The 18,565-nt window shown below is 41.8% G+C and overlaps 2 protein-coding genes across 3 annotated transcripts in view; one reads left to right on the forward strand and one right to left on the reverse strand.

The window, feature by feature from the left end:
* NUP155 (nucleoporin 155) overlaps positions 1-18,565 on the reverse strand; it is a 78,919-nt gene that overhangs the window by 48,935 nt on the left and 11,419 nt on the right. For both annotated transcript variants that reach the window (XM_050794502.1, XM_050794503.1), the window contains exons 4-12: positions 17,379-17,449; positions 14,407-14,499; positions 13,197-13,363; positions 12,136-12,241; positions 11,176-11,249; positions 10,506-10,597; positions 4,995-5,092; positions 3,562-3,714; positions 599-699 (exon numbers count right to left, since the gene is read on the reverse strand). In XM_050794502.1, the coding sequence (XP_050650459.1) occupies positions 599-699; positions 3,562-3,714; positions 4,995-5,092; positions 10,506-10,597; positions 11,176-11,249; positions 12,136-12,241; positions 13,197-13,363; positions 14,407-14,499; positions 17,379-17,449 (955 nt within the window). The remainder of the gene's footprint in view (positions 1-598; positions 700-3,561; positions 3,715-4,994; positions 5,093-10,505; positions 10,598-11,175; positions 11,250-12,135; positions 12,242-13,196; positions 13,364-14,406; positions 14,500-17,378; positions 17,450-18,565) is intronic.
* Positions 1-18,565, forward strand: part of WDR70 (WD repeat domain 70) — a 422,645-nt gene that overhangs the window by 4,655 nt on the left and 399,425 nt on the right. The window lies entirely within an intron of this gene.

The raw sequence follows: 18,565 nt of genomic DNA on the forward strand, positions 1-18,565 counted from the left end.
ATGTGGTGATTTTTGTGTTTAAAACAAAACTGTGTGTTTGTGGGTGTCCCTTTGTTTATGTCAGAAAGAAAAACGAAATACAATAAGAAAGATGTTGGCAACTCAGTTCTCTTATGTGAGGTTCAATTGATTCTTCAAACTTTATGTTTGAAAGTTTCCGTAATTAAAAAAAAAGAAAAAGACAAAATTACAAAGAGATTGTTAGAATAAAATTCTAAGTCACAACTATAATGGATGGCCTCATATTTAAATAACTAAACAAGCAACATATTTAAATGAGACAAAGATCATTTCATATGAACCTGACATGTTTTCAGAAAAAAAAAAAAGATACATGTATTTTCTGGTACATTATGGAAAATATTCTACAAGGGTCCAATGTTTTCTTTAAAGATGTCTTTTTGTGATTAACATAGGAACTTCTAACCTGACAGAGGAAAAACAAATAATTGACAGGATAATTTCTTTACATTATAATTTCTAATCATATGTTATTAGAAGTAAACAGCAATAAATCAGAAGATAAAAAGTTTCTTACCATATTATCCTTCACTTAAAATTATATAATAGTTTTTTCAGAATTGTCAGGACAACTTACCTGGGTTTCCATCATTGGCTTTTGGAAAGGGAAAGTATCATGGTTGACACACCATAAAATATCATTATCCTCATTTTCTGAGGCTGCCATCAATAGAATACCTAAAAGTTTAATATATAAAATATTATTACATCATGTCAAATAATATGCATCCTCAATAACCTTAATAACTATTGTTAGGGTGGTGCAAAAGTAATTGCGGTTTGGCAATTAAAATTATAAAACCGGGCTGGGCATGGTGGCTCATGCCTGTAATCCCAGCACTTTTGGAGGATGAGGTGGGCGGATCACGAGGTCAGGAGTCCGAGACTAGCCTGACCAGCATGGTAAAACCCTGTCTCTACTAAAATTCAAAAATTAGCTGAGCGTGGCAGCGGGCCTCTGTAATCCCAGCTATTTGGGAGGCTGAGGCAGGAGAATGGTGTGAACCCAGGAGGTAGAGGTTGCAGTAAGCTGAGATTGTGCCACTGCACTCCAGCCTGGGTGACAGAGCAAGACTCCGTCTCAAAAAACAAATTTTTTTTACAAAACCACAAGTACTTTTATGCCAACTTAAAATTAGCACATATAGATATACACACACAACATCAATCTTTATAAAGAAACAAGTTACAAAATAAAATAATTCCATGAAAGACTATATAATTATTTTTAGGGTAGACTCCTTAAGTGTTCTCAATTTTAAACTGTATTTCTCTCAGGTAAACATATTTTTTTTTTTCACATTTTAGCATTTCTGAACTTAGGGTATATCTTGCAGTCAATGGGCTTATCAATTTAATTATTAATTTTATAAAAATATATTTAGTATATAAAAAATGCTGTGACTGACAATTCACAATGTAATAGAAGCTAATATTCAACGAAATACAGTTTATATACTGGTTAATTCAAACACACCATGAATAAAAATGATGAAGGTGCCAGAGGAATGGCAGAGATAAGTGTACTATAGAAGCAATCATCTGGGCCAGGTGCTGTGGCTTATGCCTGTAATCCCAGCAGTTTAGGAGGCTGAGGCAGGCTAATCACTTGAGCCCATGAGTTGGAGACCAGCCTGGGCAATAAAGTAAGACCTTATTTCAACAAAAACTGAGGCAGGAGGATTGCTTGAGCCGGGGAGGTAGAGGTTGTAATGAGGCATGACTGCACACTGCACTCCCACTTGGGTGACAGTAGACACTGTCTCAAAAAAAAAAAAAAAGCAATTATCTCAACAAAACTCACCAACACAGTGGCTTCACACCTATAATCCTAGCACTTTGGGAGGCAGAGGTGGCAGGATTGCTTGAGCCCAGGAGTTAAAGACCAGCCTGGGAAACATGGTGAAACACCATCTCTACAAAAAATACAAAAATTAGCCAGGAGTGGTGGCACACGCCTGTAGTCCCAACTACTCAGGAGGTTGAGCAAGGAGGATCACCTGAGCCCGGAAGGTTGAAGCTATGGTGACCCAAGATCCTGCCACTGCATTCCAGCCTGGGTAAAAGAGTGAGAACCTTCCTCCCCACCCCCAAATGACTTGGAAAAATATTCCGTATTCATGGATTTGAAGACTAAATATAGTTAAGATGGCAACATGCCCCAAACTGATACACCGATTTAGCTATCACAATCCAATCTCACTTTTTTTTTTTTTGAGATGGACTCTTGCTCCATCCCCCAGGCTAGAGTGGATCTTGGCTCACTGTAACCTTCACCTCCATAGTTCGAGCAAGTCTCTTGCCTCAGCCCACAAGTAGCTGTGACTACAGGCATGACCCCCGACACCCAGCTAATTTTTGTATTTTTAGTAGAGACGGGGTTTCGCCATGTTGGCCAGGCTGGTCTCCAACTGACCTCAAGTGATCTACCTGCCTTTGCCTCCCAAAGTGTTGGGATTACAGGCATGAGCCACTGTACCCGGCCCCACCTCACTTTTTTTGCAGAAATTAACAAGGTGATTCTAAAATTCATATGAAAATTCAAGAGACTGAGAATAGCCAAAATCATCTTTAAAAAAAAAAATCAGGCCAGGTGCACGGTGGCTCATGCCTGTAATCCCAGCACTTTAGGAGGCTGATGCAGACAGATCACTTGAGCTCAGGAGTTTGAGACCAGCCTAGGCAACATGGCAAAAGCCTGTCTCTACAAAAAATATAAAAATTAGCCAGGTGTGGTGGGACACGCCTGTAGCTTCTCTCAGCTACTCAGGAGGCTGAAGTGAGAGGACGGCATGAGCATGGGAAGCAGAGGTTGCAGTGAGCAGAGATTGTGCTACTGCACTCCAGCCTGGGCAAAAGAGCCAGACCATCTCAAAAAAAAAAAAAAAAAAAAAAAAAAAAAAAGATCAAAGTTGGAATAGTCACACTTGCCAATTTCAAAATTTATTACAAAGCAACAGTAATCAAGACTGTACTACTGACATAAAGATGGATAATATAGACCAATAGAATAGAACTGAGAATCCAGAACCCATACATTAACGGGTAATTCACGTGAGAAAGTAAGATGAAGACAATTCAATGGGGAAATAATAGTCTTCAACAAATGGTGCTCAGACAGCTAGATATCCACATGCAGACGGATGAAGTCAGATTCCTACCTCATACAACGTATAAAAATTATCACAAAACAGATCAAAAACCTAAATGTAGGAGTGAAAACTATACTTTCAATTTCAACTTTTGAATTTCACTACAATTTCCAATTTTATTTTAGATTCAGCAGGTACATGTGCAGATTTGTTACTTGCGTATATTGCGTGGTGCTAAGGTTTAGGGTACAACTGATTCCATCACTCAGGTACTAAGCATAAGACCCAACGGTCAGTTTTTCAACCCTTGCTCCCCTACTTCCCCAACCCTTCTAGTAGTCCCCAGTTTCTACTGTTGTCATAGGTATTTTCAAATGCCTCAAAACGCCATATAATTTTAACAATTTTAAGAATCTCATCTTAAATCTGATAGTATTTCAGAACTTACCTTTACTATAAAGTGCTCTATGTACTTTTGAAGGCTTTTCTACGGTTGAAGATGCTGAGAATCCAGGAGGTAAGCGGACGTGAATCAGCGTCAGTGTATTAGGCCGTGCTAATGGCTGTCTGAATGGACAAGTGCTGAAATATAACCTTACACCTGAAGATGGGGTAAAATTATGCATCAGTAATAGAAAATAAGGACCTGAGGTAAATGTGTTATTGAAGCAATTACATATAGCAATGCAAAACTCTGCTAAAACCATACATAACTTTCTGGACTAATTTTTTTTTGGGGGATGGAGTCTAGCAGGCTGGAGTGCAGAGGCGCCATCTCGGCTTACTGCAGCCTCCGCCTCCCAGATTCAAGCAATTCTCCTGCCTCAGCCTCCTAGGTAGCTGGGACTACAGGCATGTGCCACCACACCCATCTAATTATTTTTATTTTTATTTTATTTTTGAGACAGAGTCTTGCTCTGTCGCCCAGGATGGAGTGTAGTGGCGTGATCTCAGCTCACTGTAAGCTCCGCCTCCTGGGTTCACGCCATTCTCCTGCCTCAGCCTCCCGAGTAGCTGGGACTACAGGTGCCCACCACCACATCGGCTAATTTTTTGTATTTTTAGTAGAGACAGGGTTTCACCATGTTAGCCAGGATGGTCTCGATCTCCTGACCTCATAATCTACCTGCCTTGGCCTCCCAAAGTGCTGGGATTACAGGTGTGAGCCACTGCGCCCAGCCCCCTGACTAATCTTAAATTACCATATAGACTATCAGCTGAAATATATATCTAAGAAAATGTCACTCAAAATTGAGAGGTGAATCAATACATTTCATTAGAAAGAACTTGCAAAGACAAACCAAGAAATCTTGTGTTCCAGTTCAGGCTTTGTTACAAAATGTGAGCCACTGTGCCATTTAGGCTTGGCTTTTGTTTTGCTTTTTTACTGTTTTTTCGAGACAGGGTCTTGCTCTATTGCCCAGGATGAAGTATAGTAGCATAATCTCAGCTCACTGCAGCTTCAAACTCCTGGGCTCACGCGATCTTCCCGCCACAGCCTCCCAAGGAGCTGTACTACAAGGCCATGCCACTACACCTAGCTAATTTCTGTATTTTTAGTAGAGACGGGGTTACAGGGTTTCCCTATGTTGCTCAGGTTAGTCTTGAACTCCTGGGCTCAGGCAATCTGCCCACCTTGACCTCCCAAAGTGCTAGGATTACAAGTGTGAGCCACCATACCTGGCCTAGGCTTGGTTTTATATCTATAAAATGAAGAAACAGAAAAGTCTCCCAGTTTTCAAAATCCTTTATTTTACAAATTATTTATATGGCTTTAAAGCAGATATGGAAGTAAAAATATATTTCTAATCATAAATTTCCAAATCTAAGAATTTTCAGAAGCTGTAACAGTAACACAGATATGTAAATAAAACAACATACCTGCATGTGTGACAGCCAATAACTGGCAGTCCAGTGATTCAGAATTTTCAATCACTGCTATTTGGACAATTGGTTTAAAAACAGAACGATCGATGGTCCTAAAAGAAAGGAGAAAACAAAGTGTATTTTTAAAATGTGTCTGCTAAATTATAAGAAACATTTCCTATCAGAATGTTTACATATTTCCATATTTTCTTTTTTTTTTTTTTGAGATGGAGTCTTACTCTGTCACCCAGGCTGAAGTACAGTGGTAGGATCTCGGCTCACTGCAATCTCCGCCTCCCAGGTTCAAGGAATTCTCCTGCCTCAGTCTCCTGAGTAGCTGGGATTACAGGCTTGTGCCAGCATGCCCAGCTAAGTTTTGTATTGTTTTGTAGTAGAGACGGGATTTCATCATGTTGGCCAGGCTGGTCTCGAACTCTGACCTCGTGTGAGTGTGATCCGCCTGCCTTGGCCTCCCAAAGTGCTGGGATTACAGGCGTGAGCCACTGTGCCCGACCACATGTTTCCACATTTTCTAAATATGCTAACTAATTTAAGACTAGCTTTTTAGGAAAGTAATACAAGAACAGCAAGAACTGGAAAAACTCTTGAATGTGTACTTTTTACACTTATATTGTTAAGAGTAACCCTATTTTCAAACAAAGATCACAAAAAACGACTAAAACCATTGGGTGAATGGTTGGTGGGGAGCAGTATTCTCAGAGTGTCAAAGTATCATTACTACTAATTAAAAAGGGAGAAAGCGCGGGTGCAGTGACTCACACCTGTAATTCCAGCATTTTGGGAAGCCGAGGTGGGCGGATCACCTGAGGTCAAGAGTTCAAGACTGGCCTGGTCAACATGGTGAACCCCCGTCTCTACTCAAAATACAAAAAAATAAGGCAGGTGTAGCGCATGCTTGTAATCCCAGCTATTCAGGAGGCTGAGGCAGGAGAATCACTTGAACCCAAGGTGGAGGTTGAAATGAGCTGAGATCACGCCACTGCAGTCCAGCCTGGGCAACAAGCCCAGACTCTATCTCAAGAAAAAAAAAAAAAAAAAAAAAAGGGAGGAAATGAAACTTTATAATGTAGACATTTAGTTAACAGCACCTCAAAGAAGTTTTCAACAGTGAGAAAACTGCTATTATGTGTCTCCTGATATAATGTAGTAAGACATTTCACACTGCCTATGTGAATTCATTACAATGTGAATTGCCATTTCACATTGTAGTAAGACATTTCTCAGCACTTGGAGAGGCTGAGGCAGTCAGACCACTTGAGGCCAGGAGTTCGAGACCAGCCTGGTCAACATCTTTACTAAAAAATATATAAAAATTAGCCAGGAATAGTGGCGCATGCCTAGAGTCCCAGCTACTTGGGTGGCTGAGGCACGAGAATCACTTGAACTCGGATGCAGAGGTTGCAGTGAGCCAAGATAGCGCCATGGCACTCCAGGCTGGGTGACAGAGCAAACCTCTGTATCAAAAGAAAAAAAAAGAAAAAATATAAATACATATACATATACAAATATATATAAACATCGTATATAAAATGTATGTATATAAAATGCATTAATGAGAATCTAATTACAAAAAACGATAAATTCAGAAAATTGTATAATTCTCCTGCCCCTCCCTTCCAAATGTCAATATTCCAAAAAAAGAAAGGTGGTCACGGGCCTGTTTTATATTAAAGGGCCCAATCCAACCAATCCAATTCATAAATTCTGATTGTAATTTGAGAAAAATGGAAAGAAAAACAACTATAAAAGATTTTGAATCCGGTTGTGGTGGCTCACACCTATAATCCGTGAGCCACGGATTGCCGCTTTGGGAAGCTGAAGTGGGTGGATCATATCAGGTCAGGAGTTCAAGACCAGCCTGGCCAACATGGTGAAACCCCGTCTCTACTAAAAATACAAAAATTACTCAGGTGTGGTGGCTCGTGCCTGTAGTCCCAGGTACTCAGGAGGGCGAGGCAGGAGAATTGCTTGAACCCAGGAGGTGGAGGTTGCAATGAGCTGACATCGTGCCACGACATTCCAGCCTGGGCGGCAGAGCAAGACTCCACCTCAAAAAAAAAAAAAAAAGATTTTGGGGGCATGGTGGCTCACACCTGTAATCCCAGCACCGTGATAGGCTGAGGCAGGCACGTTGCTTGAGCCCAGGAGTTCGAGACCAGCCAGGGCAACATGGTGAGATCCCCTCTCTACAAAAAATACAAAAATTAGCCAAGTGGAGGTGTGCATGCCTATGGTCCCAGCTACTTGGGAGGCTAAAGTTGGAGGATCACCTGAGCCTAGGAAGGTCAAGGCTGCAGTTAGCCATGATTGCACCACTGCACTCAATCCTGGGCAGCAGAGTTTTTTTGTTTTTTTTTATTTGAGATGGAGCCTCGCTCTGTGGCCCGGGCTGGAGTGCAGTGGCCATATCTTGGCTCACTGCAAGCTCCGCCTCCCGGGTTCACGCCATTCTCCTGCCTCAGCCTCCCGAGTAGCTGGGACTACAGGCGCCCGCCACCACGCCCGGCTAATTTTTTTTTTGTATTTTTTAGTAGAGACGGGGTTTCACCCTGTTAGCCAGGATGGTCTCGATCTCCTGACCTCGTGATCCGCCCGTCTCGGCCTCCCAAAGTGCTGGGATTACAGGCTTGAGCCACCGCGCCAGGCCAGCAGCAGAGTTTAAAGAAAAAAAAAAGGAAAAAAAGATTTTGGGGACTACTGGGCAATTTTAATATGGATTAAGTATACCATTATTATGTAAGAGACTAAAGGCATGTCAGTGGCTCATGCCTGTAATCCCAGCACTTTGAGAGGCTGACACTCGCAGATTGCTTGACCTCAGGGATTCAAGACCAGCCTGGGCAACAATGGTGAAACCCCATCTATACCAAAAATACAAAAAATTTGTCAGGCATGGTGGCGCACGTCTGTGGTCCCAGCTACTTAAGAGGCTGAGATGTGAGGATGGCTTGAGCCTGGGAGGAAGAGGAGGCTGCAGTAAGCCAAGATCACACCACTGCACTCCAGCCTGGGTATCAGAGTGAGACTCCATTTCCAAAAAAAAAGAGTCATAATGTCTACAACGTACTTTCAAATGGCTCATAAGACAGACAGGCAGGGCAGGGTGCAGTGGCTATAATCCCAGCACTTCGGGAGGCTGAGGCGAGTGGATCACGAGATCAGGAGATCGAGACTATCCTGGCTAACACGGTGAAACCCCATCTCTACTAAAACTACAAAAAACTAGCCGGGTGTGGTGGCGGGCACCTGTAGTCCCAGCTACTTGGGAGGCTGAGGCAGGAGAATGGCGTGAACTGGAGGGGTGGAGCTTGCAGTGAGCTGAGATCGCGCCATGCACCACTGCACTCCATCCTGGGCGACAGAGCGAGACTCTTCTCTTTCTCAAAAAAAAAAAAAAAAAAAAGACAGGCAACAAAGAGGCAAAATGTTAACAATTGAGATAGAGTGTATTAGTTTTGCTGGATGCAGTGGCTCACGCCTGTAATCACAACACTTTGGGAGGCTGAGGTGGGGAATCACGAGGTCAGGAGTTCCAGACCAGCATGGCCAGCATGGTGAAACCCTGTCTCTACTGAAAATACAAAAAATTAGCCAGGCATGGTGGTGTATGCCTACAGTCCCAGTTGCTTGGGAGGGTGAGGCAGGAGCACTGCTTGAACCTAGCAGGCAGAGGTTGCAGTGAGCTGAGACTGAACCAATGCACTGCAACCTGGGTGACGTGACAGAGCGAGATTCCGTATCAAAAAAAAAAAAAAGTTATTTGTTTTGCCACATTGTTCTTTTAATTTTTTTTTTTTTTTTTTTGTGGATTTGAAAAACATTCCAGAAAAAAGAGGGAAAACAGTGTTTTCAATTGTCTGCCTTCAGAATTTTTTCTTGTCACTGAAGAATAAAACAAAACAAAGGCCGGGCGCGGTGGCTCAAGCCTGTAATCCCAGCACTTTGGGAGGCCGAGACGGGTGGATCACGAGGTCAGGAGATCGAGACCATCCTGGCTAACACGGTGAAACCCCGTCTCTACTAAAAAATACAAAAAACTAGCCGGGTGAGGTGGCGGGCGCCTGTAGTCCCAGCTACTCGGGAGGCTGAGGCAGGAGAATGACGTGAACCTGGGAGGCGGAGCTTGCAGTGAGTTGAGATCTGGCCACTGCACTCCAGCCTGGGCAACAGAGCGAGACTCCGTCTCAAAAAAAAAAAAAACCACAAAAATTTAGCCTGAGCAAGGTAGCAAGACCCCAGGTCTACTAAAAATAAAATTAGGTGGGCATGGTGGTGCACGCCTATAGTCATAGCTACTTAGGAAGCTTAGGCATGAGGATCACGTCAGCCCAGGAAACTGAGGTTACAGCAGACTACGATTGCGTCACTGCACTCCAGTCTGGGCAACAGAGTGAAACCTTGCCTGAAAAAAACAAAAAGTTGATTTATTTCACTTCGATTGTAGCAATAACCTAGGCACAATGACAACAAAAGTTGAAAATTTGAGGCCTTAGTTACAAAAATAGTGTTTGCAGGTGGGGCGCAGTGGCTCATGCCTGTAATCTCAGCACTTTGGGAGGCCGAGGCGGGTGGATCACCTGAGGTCGGGAGTTCAAGACCAGCCTGACCAACATGGAGAAACCCCGTCTCTACTAAAAATACAAAATTAGCCGCTACTCAGGAGGCAGAGGTTGCAGTGAGGCGAGATTGCACCATTGCACTCTAGCCTGGGCAACAAGAGCGAAACTAATCTCAAAAAAAAAAAAAAAAGCTCTTGCCTGTAATCTCCACACTTTGGGAGGTGTGGTGGGTGGATTACCTGAGGTCAGGAGTTAGAGACCAGCCTGGCCAACATGGCGAAACCCAATCTCTACTAAAAACAGAAAAATTAGGCTGGGCGCGGTGGCTCACGCCTGTAATCCCAGCACTTTGGGAGGGCGAGGAGGGTAGATCACGAGGTCAGGAGATTGAGACCAGCCTGGCCAACATGGCGAAACCCTGCTTCTACTAAAAATACAAAATTAGCTGGGCTTGGTGGTGCATGTCTGTAATCCCAGCTACGCGGGAGGCTGAGGCTGGAAAATCGCTTGAAAGCACAAGGCAGAAGTTGCGGTGAGCCGAGATAGCGCCACTGCACTCCAGCCTGGGCAACAAGAGTGAAACTCTGTCTCAAAAAATATATACATATAAAAATTAGCCAGGCGTGGTGGCAAGGACCTGTAATCCCAGCTACTAGGGAGGCTATGGCAGGAGAATCAGTTGAACCCAGGAGGTGGAGGTTGCAGTGAGCCAAGATTGTGCCACTGCACTCCAGCCTGGGTGACAGAGTGAGATCCTGTCTCAAAAAAATAAATAAATAAAATAAAAGAGTCTCTAACAGTTCCATTCAAAACATAAGAGTGTCATCTCTTCAACATTCCTTATCTTTTAGAGACATTTTGGTTAGGGAATAATATACTTTTAGAATGCTACACACAAATAGTATAATTATGCCTGCTTAATGCTTAATAATAAATTACATGTTACCTAGCAATGTTACCAGCAGCAGAGACAATGGCATTCTGTGACACGGAGGCAACTCTGCTCATTCCTTGTCCGTCTTGTCCCAAATCATACACCTGTGAATACAAATCATTCTCACTTAAACATGATTACATACTATACACATATTAATAAACTTTTCTTTTTAAGGGATCCTTTAATACTGGTATTTAAAACAAACATGAAAACATTCAGATTTGAAATTTCATAGAAAGGGGCCCCTTCTGAGAAGTGAGTTGGGCTTTTTTTTTTTTGAGATGAAGTCTTGCTCTGCTGCCCAGGCCGGAGAGCAAAGGCGCAATCTCAGCTCACTGCAACCTCCACCTCCCAGGTTCAAGCGATTCTCCTGTCTCAGCCTCCCAAGTAGCTGGGATTAAAGGGGCACGCCACCACACCCAGCTAATTTTTGTATTGTTAGTAGAGGCGGGGTTTCATCATGTTGGCCAGACTGATCTCAAACTCCTGACCTCAGGTGATCCGCCCACCTTGGCCTCCCAAAGTGCTGGGATTACAGGCGTGAGCCACCATGCCTGGGAGGCTTTTTTTTTTTTTTTTTTTAATTATACAGTTCATAGGAAAAGTTTAAGAGGCAGGAACTGTCGGCCTTAAAAATAAGGATTTATATTACTCTTAATGGTATAATATTAATACTAACCTGTATTACTCCTTTCTCAGATCGTGTATATAAAATATTTCTAGAATTATCAATTGCAATTTGAAGAATAGGATCTAAAAGTAAGACAAAAAAAAAAAAAAAAAAGAGAAAAAAGCAAAGCCAAGGATTAACAAAGCAAATACATTAGCCACTTACAACAAACTGTTGAATCAGAACTTTGTATTCAGGGGCTTTCTACTCCCTTGCTTTGAAGTTAAATCCAAGGATGTTTGCACAAGATTCAGTCCAAAAAGCATTTTAGTCAGACAACACATGAAAAAAACATATGCTAAATACTGTGACTGGGTTACGAGCATAGAAAATAAGTTATTTTGTCCTCTAAATGAATTTTAAGCCAAATCGAAAACAAGTTCTAAGTTATTTCTTCATTCAATAATATTTAATGAATGTTTACTACATGCTAGAAATACGTAGAATAATTATACCTGGTCCTTTATGTTAAGAAACTTCCAGTTTGGCCTAACTGATTGTGTGAAAGAAAATAATTTAAAAATTTAGTCATATTAATATTTGGGCATACTGATCTTATGTTGCCAAAGCATTTTAAAAATTATTTCACCTGTTTGAATCTCTCAGTTCATTAAAAGCTAAGATATATTATTTTTATATTGGAAATTTGTTCTAGACCAAGCAATGTATTAGCTGTCTGAATGTCTCTCTCACACACACACAGATATTTTGGTTTAAGTATGTACAGCTGTTTTAGACATAAGTTCTTTGATGCTACATTTATAGGAAATAAGTAAACTTGAGAATAAAATCCACACTTTCTCTGTTATAATCTCTTCTTACCCTTTAAAAGACCTTATGAATATATACCAAATGCTACTTAACATAACGAATTGTTTCAATTAAGAATGATAATTTCTGAAGAAAATGTTGAGGGAACAATATGTTAGAAATTAGTTTTACTTGCCAAATTTATTGTTTTCTACTTACCATCTTCTGAGAATGTGAATTGTAGCAAAGAAGGAACAAGGAAAGAAAGTGAGCTCTTTGAGTGGTTTATTTTTCTACATCTTTGGCTAAACCACCCTGCTTCAGCCTTAAAGAAAAAAATAGAAAGAAGACTTATAAAAGTATGTAACTCCCTTACAATAACTACTGTATATCCATATTTATAAAAACCTTCAAATCTTCATGAAATATCAGTTATAATCACTAATACCAGTTACAATAAACAAAACGAGACACATTATTCAAAATTAACTACGGAGTTTAGTCCATAATTTAAAATATCAACCAAATACTGACAAGGAAAGAATTTCAAGACATACTGTTAAATAAAAAGCCACTTATGGGCTGCGTACAGTGGCTCACACCTATAAATCCTAGCACTTTGGGAGGCCAAGGCACAAGGATCATTTGAGGTCAGGAGTTCAAGATCAGTCTAGCCAATATGATGAAACCCTGCCTCTACTAAAAACACAAAAATTAGCTGGATGTGGTGGTGGTGCACCCCTGTAATCCCAGCTATCAGGAGGCTGAGGCAGGAGAAATGCTTGAACCCAGGGGATGGAGGTTGCGGTGAGCCAAGATTGAGCCACTGCATTCCAGCCTCGGTGATAGACCTGGGTGACAGAGTAGACTCCATCACATTAAAAAAAAGAAAAAGAAAAAGAAAAAGAAAGCAATTATGAATTAAATCAATAATCCAAGTGAAAACATATATTTGCAAAAGTACATTAGGTATTTGTGTATGCGTATACACTCCCAAACATATGTGCATAGATATCTATAGAGACACATACAGTGATGTCTGCTTTATGTTCCACAAGGACATACATAGAATTAATAATGACTTTTACCTCTAAGGAGAGGACTGAGTTTTGTAGGCATGGTGTAGTCATGGGGACTACAGCTTCACCTGGATGCTTGAATATTTGTCATAAAAATATGTTAATGTCCTTACATAACTAGAAAACAAAATAAGAACTTACTTTTCCCTACTTCATCAAGAGAGAGAAAAAAAAAAAAACGTTTACGAATATCAGACTTACCTGGTAGGCTACTTCATATAAACAGCCATCCTTTCCAGCCAAGAAAATTCTGCCATTATCAGTGGAAGTTATTGTTAAAAGGTAAGTATTATCAGTAGGAAGAGAATATAAAGGATCTGGAAGCAACTGCATTCCACCAGACATACTATCATTAAGAACTCCAGAACCTATTTATTTTAAGAAAGAATACAAAAATCAGTTTATTAGCTACTCTACAGTTTTTAAAAATCTTTGCATTATTGTCAGAATCGATATGTTTACTCAATTCTTATTGACAACACAGTCAACAGCTTCTATAATATACATTTTAAAATTACTAAGTCTGATACAATTTGATAATTCAAGTGAAACAGAACCTTCTCCGTGTGTGTGTGTGTGTGTGTGTGTGTGTCTGTCTGTCTGTGTGTTTATTATATAGTAAAACAATAAACAAGAAACGAACCCAGCCGGTGCCGTGGCTCATGCCTGTAATCCCAGCACTTTGGGAGGCCGAGGTGCGTGGATCACCTGAGGTCGGCAGTTTGCAACCAGCCGGACCAACATGAAGACACCGTCTCTACTAAAAATACTAAATTAGGTTGGACGCAGTGGCTCACGCCTGTAATCCCAGCACACTGGGAGGCCAAAGCAGGCAGATCACGAGGTCAGGAGTTTGAGAACAGCCTGGCCAACACAGTAAAACCCTGTCTCTACTAAAACTACAAAATAATTAGCTGGGTGTGGTAGCAGGCGCCTGTAATCCCAGCTACTTGGGAGGCTGAGGCAGGAGAATCGCTTGAATCTGGGAGGCGGAGGTTGCACTAAGCCAAGATTGCACCACTACACTCTAGCCCAGTGTGAGACTCTGTATCAAAAACAAACAAAATTAGCTGGGTGTGGTGGTGCATGCCTGTAATCCCAGCAACTCAGAAGACTGAGGCAGGAGAATCACTTGAACCCAGGAGGCAGAGGATGTGGTGAGCTGAGATCACACCATTGCACTGCAGCCTGGGCAACAACAGCGAAAATCTGTCTCAAAAAACAAAACAAAACAAAACAAAACAAAAAAACTAACACAACATTAACTTATGGAAAAGAGCCTGAAGATTTGGCACCAATAATCATTAATTTGAGTCAATGGAATTCAACATTTCACCCAGATTAGCTTTTAATTGTAATATCAATTGGCCAAAATATTATTTTAAAAAACATAACATGTGGGTTGCCATACCTGTTTGCAAATTAGCATAGCTCAGTCCAAGAATTACTATGTCTACAGGGGTCGCCAAAACCAGGAGGTGTCGTACATGAGGTTGAAAGATGCCTAAGATAAAGTAGACAAAGAGCAGGAAAACTTTCAGCATTTAAGCACTAACAGAGTAAGCTTTTATTACCATTAAAATGAGCTACTAATTAAATATTACTATGTACGATCATTTAAATAAGTAAATTTTGGATGTCATCAAGGTAATGAAGAGGAAAAAAAGTGAACAGCAGTGGAAAAGAACCACCTTAGAAAACAATCATTTCAGTATTTAATGCTGTTTAAAAAGTGTTATATTACAAAATAGTTTAAATGTATTAAAATACAAAGATGTATATTTGTATATCCGTGTTCATAGCAGCATTTTTCACAATAACTAAAAGGTGAAAACAAAATCCAAGTGTCCATTGATTGATGGATTTTAAAAAATGACATATATATACACACACACACACACATACACAATGGAATACTACTGAACTTTAAAAAGTAAGAAAGTTGGCCGAGCACGGTGGCTCGCGCCTGTAATTCCAGCAGTTTGGGAGGCTGAGGCAGGCAGATCACCTGAGGTCAGGAGTTCAAGACCAGCCTGGCCAACATGGTGAAACCCCATCTCTACTAAAAACAAAAAACTAGCCAAGTGTGGTGGCACGTGCCTGTAGTCCCAGCTACTTGAGAGGCTGAGGCAGGAGAATTGCTTGAACCCGGGAGGCAGGGGTTACAGTGAGCCGAGATCATGCCACTGCAACCCAGCCTAGGCGACAGAGTGAGAGTCCATCTCCAAAAAAAAAAAAAAAAAGGAAGAAAGTTCTGATGCATGCTATAACACAGATGAACCTTGAGGACATAGGTTAAATCAAATAGGCCAGTCACAAAATGACAAATATAGTACCATATGATTCCATTTATATCAAGAAACCTAGAATAGTCAAATTCTTACAGACAAAAAGTGGAACGGTTACTACCAACTGCTGAGGGAAGGAGGAACAGGAGTTTTTAGTTAATAGGCACAGTTTCCGTTTTATAAGATACATAGAGTTCTAGATACAGATGGTGGTAAAGGTCACACAATAACGTGATTGGACTTAATACCACTGAAGTGTTGGCTGAAAAACAGTTAGGATGGCAAAGTTTGTATTATGTGTATTTTACCATGATTAAAATATATATTATAGGTTTCATTTTGAAATGTAAATAAAACCTAGAAAATTTTAGAAAATAAAACTTAGACCTATAGTTATCTACCAAAAGAAAAGATTACAACCTTGATAACAGTATAGAGGAATATTTACACACTTATGCATCTCTTTTAGATTCTATATAAAGGAAATACATTTGCTTTGCCTTTTTTTTTTTTTTTGAGACAGAGTTTCGCTCTTGTTGCCTAGGCTGGAATGCAGTGGCTCAATCTCGGCTCACTGCAACCTCTGCGTCACGGGTTCAAACGATTCTCCTGCCTCAGCCTCCTGAGTAGCTGGGATTACAGGCATGTGGCACCATACCTCGCTTATTTTGTACTTTTAGTAGAGACAGGGTTTCACCATGTGGTCAGGCTTCTCTTGAACTCCCGACATCAGGTGATCTGCCCCCCTCAGCCTCCCAAAGTGCTGGGATTTCAGGAGTGAACGACCGTGCCCGGCCTCTTTTTTTCCTTTTTTTTTTTTTTTTTTTTTTTTTGAGACAGGGTCTTGCTCTGCTGCCCAGGCTGGAGTGCAGTGACACAATGAAGGCTTACTGCAGCCTTGTCCTCCTACACTCAAGCGATCCTCCCACTTCAGCCTCATGAATAGCTGGGACTACAGGCATGCACTACCACGCCCGGCTAATGTTTCTGTTTTTTGTAGAGACAGGGTATCACCATGTTGCCCAGGCTGGTCTTGAAGTCTCAGACTCAAGTGATCTGCTCACCTCAGCCTCACAAAGTGCTGGGATTACAGGTGTGAGCCACCACACCTGGCCTGAAAATATATTTTCAATGCAAGTAAATAAATAGTGCATAAAACGTCAGTTTGGGTAGGGCATGGGGGCTCACGCCTGTAATCTTAGCACTTTGAGAGGCAGAGACGGGCAGATCACTTGAGGTCAGGAGTTTGAGACCAGCCTGACCAACATGGTGAAACCCTGTCTCTACTAAAAACACAAAAATTAGCCAGGCGTGCTTGGTGGGTGCCTGTAATCCCAGCTACTCAGGAGGCTGAGGCAGAAGAATTGCTTGAATCCAAGAGGCTGGGGTTGCGGTGAGCCAAGATGGTGCCATTGCACTCCAGGCTGGGCAACAGAGGAGACTCCATCTCAAAAAAAAAAAAAAAAAGTATGTTTTTACTTCACTGAATATCTATAATTGCAAAATGGACATAATCTTAAAAAATTTTACTTAGGCCTTGAAAAAAGTGATTTTTGTCTATTATTTCCTCCTATAAAAAGGTACATTTGGCTGCGCAGTGGCTCACACCTGTAATCGCAGGACTCTGAGAGGCCAAGGTGGGTGGATCGCTTGAGGCCAGGTGTTTCAGACCAGCCTGGCCAACATGGCCAAACCACATGCAACTAAAAATACAAAAATGAGCCGGGAATGGTGGCGCATGCCTGTAATTTCAGCTACTCAGGAGCCTTAGGCAGGAGAATCACTTAAACCCAGGAGGCAGAAGTTGCAGTGAGCACTGAGGTGGCTCTCCTGTACTCTAGCCTGGGTGACAGAGTGAGACTCTGTTACAAAACAAACAAGCAAACGCACTCGGGAGGCTGAGGCAGTAGAACTGCTTGAACCCGGGAGATGGAGGTTGCAGTGAGCCAAGATTGCACTACTACACTCCAGCCTACTCGATGGAGCGAGATTCCATCTCAATAAAAAAAAAAAAAGGTGTGTTGTTGTTCAGGTCTATACCATTTGGAGTTTACATATACAAACACAATCTCTTCCTTATAGCTTTATTTCTTACCAGCTTTTGGTTTCACAAGCCCCACAGCAAGAATAGTCTCACTAAGTCCATCAAAATAGGCAAGGTCTCCTCTGTGAACAAATGAAGAAAAACATGTTACATATATAAAGCAAACAGGCCAGATGTGGTGGCTCACGTCTTTAATCCCAGTACTTTGGGAATCTGAGGCAAGAGGATTGCCTGAGCCCAGAAGTTCAAGATCAGCCTGGGCAACACAGTGAGACTCTGTCTCTACAAAAAAGAAACAAAAAATTAGCCAGGCATGGCAGTGTGAGGCCACTGAGATGGGAGGATCTCATAGGCCTGTGAGGCTGAGGCTGCAGTGAGTAGTGATCATGCCACTGCACTCCAGCCTCGCTGACAAAGTGAGAGCCTGTCTCAAAAAAGAAAAGAAAAACAGAAAACAAAGTGTTATCTTACAGTGCTCTTTATTATTATTATTACTATTATTTTTGAGACAAGGTCCAGCTCTGTCACCAAGGCTGAAGTGAAGTGGCACCATCTTGGCTCACTGCAATCTCCACTTCACACCTGGCTAATTTTTGTATTTTCTGTAGACAAGGTTTGGCCATATTGCCCAGGCTGGTGTTGAACTCCTGAATTCTCTTTATTAGTGAAATAAATTTAGACACAGAATATAATGAAAAGACTGGCCAGGCATGATGGCTCACACCTGTAATCCCAGCACTTTGGGAAGCCGGGGTGGGCATATCACAAGGTCAGGAGATTGAGACCATCCTGGTCAACATGGTGAAACCCCATCTCTACTAAAATACAAAAAAAATTAGCCGGCCATGGTGGCGCACGCTTGTATTCCCAGCTACTCAGGAGGCTGAGGCAGGGGAGTCGCTTGAACCAGAGAGGCGGAGGTTGCAGTCAGCTGAGATCTTGCCACTGCACTCCAGCCTGGGCAACAGAGTGAGACTCAGTCTCCAAAAAAAGCCAATGAAGACCAGGAGCGGTGGCTCACGCTTGCAATCCCAGCACTTTGGGAGGCTGAGGTGGGTAGATCACCTGAGGTCAGAAATTCAAGACCAGCCTGGCCAACCCGGTGAAACTCTGTCTCTACTAAAAATACAAAAATTAGCCAGGTGTGGTGGTGCATGCCTATAATCCCAGCTACTCGGGAGGGTGAGGCAGAAGAATCACTTGAACCCAGGAGGTCGAGGCTGCAGTGAGCCGAGATC

The sequence above is a fragment of the Macaca thibetana genome, chromosome 6 (genome assembly GCF_024542745.1).
Source record: "Macaca thibetana thibetana isolate TM-01 chromosome 6, ASM2454274v1, whole genome shotgun sequence".
NCBI classification, from domain to species: domain Eukaryota; kingdom Metazoa; phylum Chordata; class Mammalia; order Primates; family Cercopithecidae; genus Macaca; species Macaca thibetana.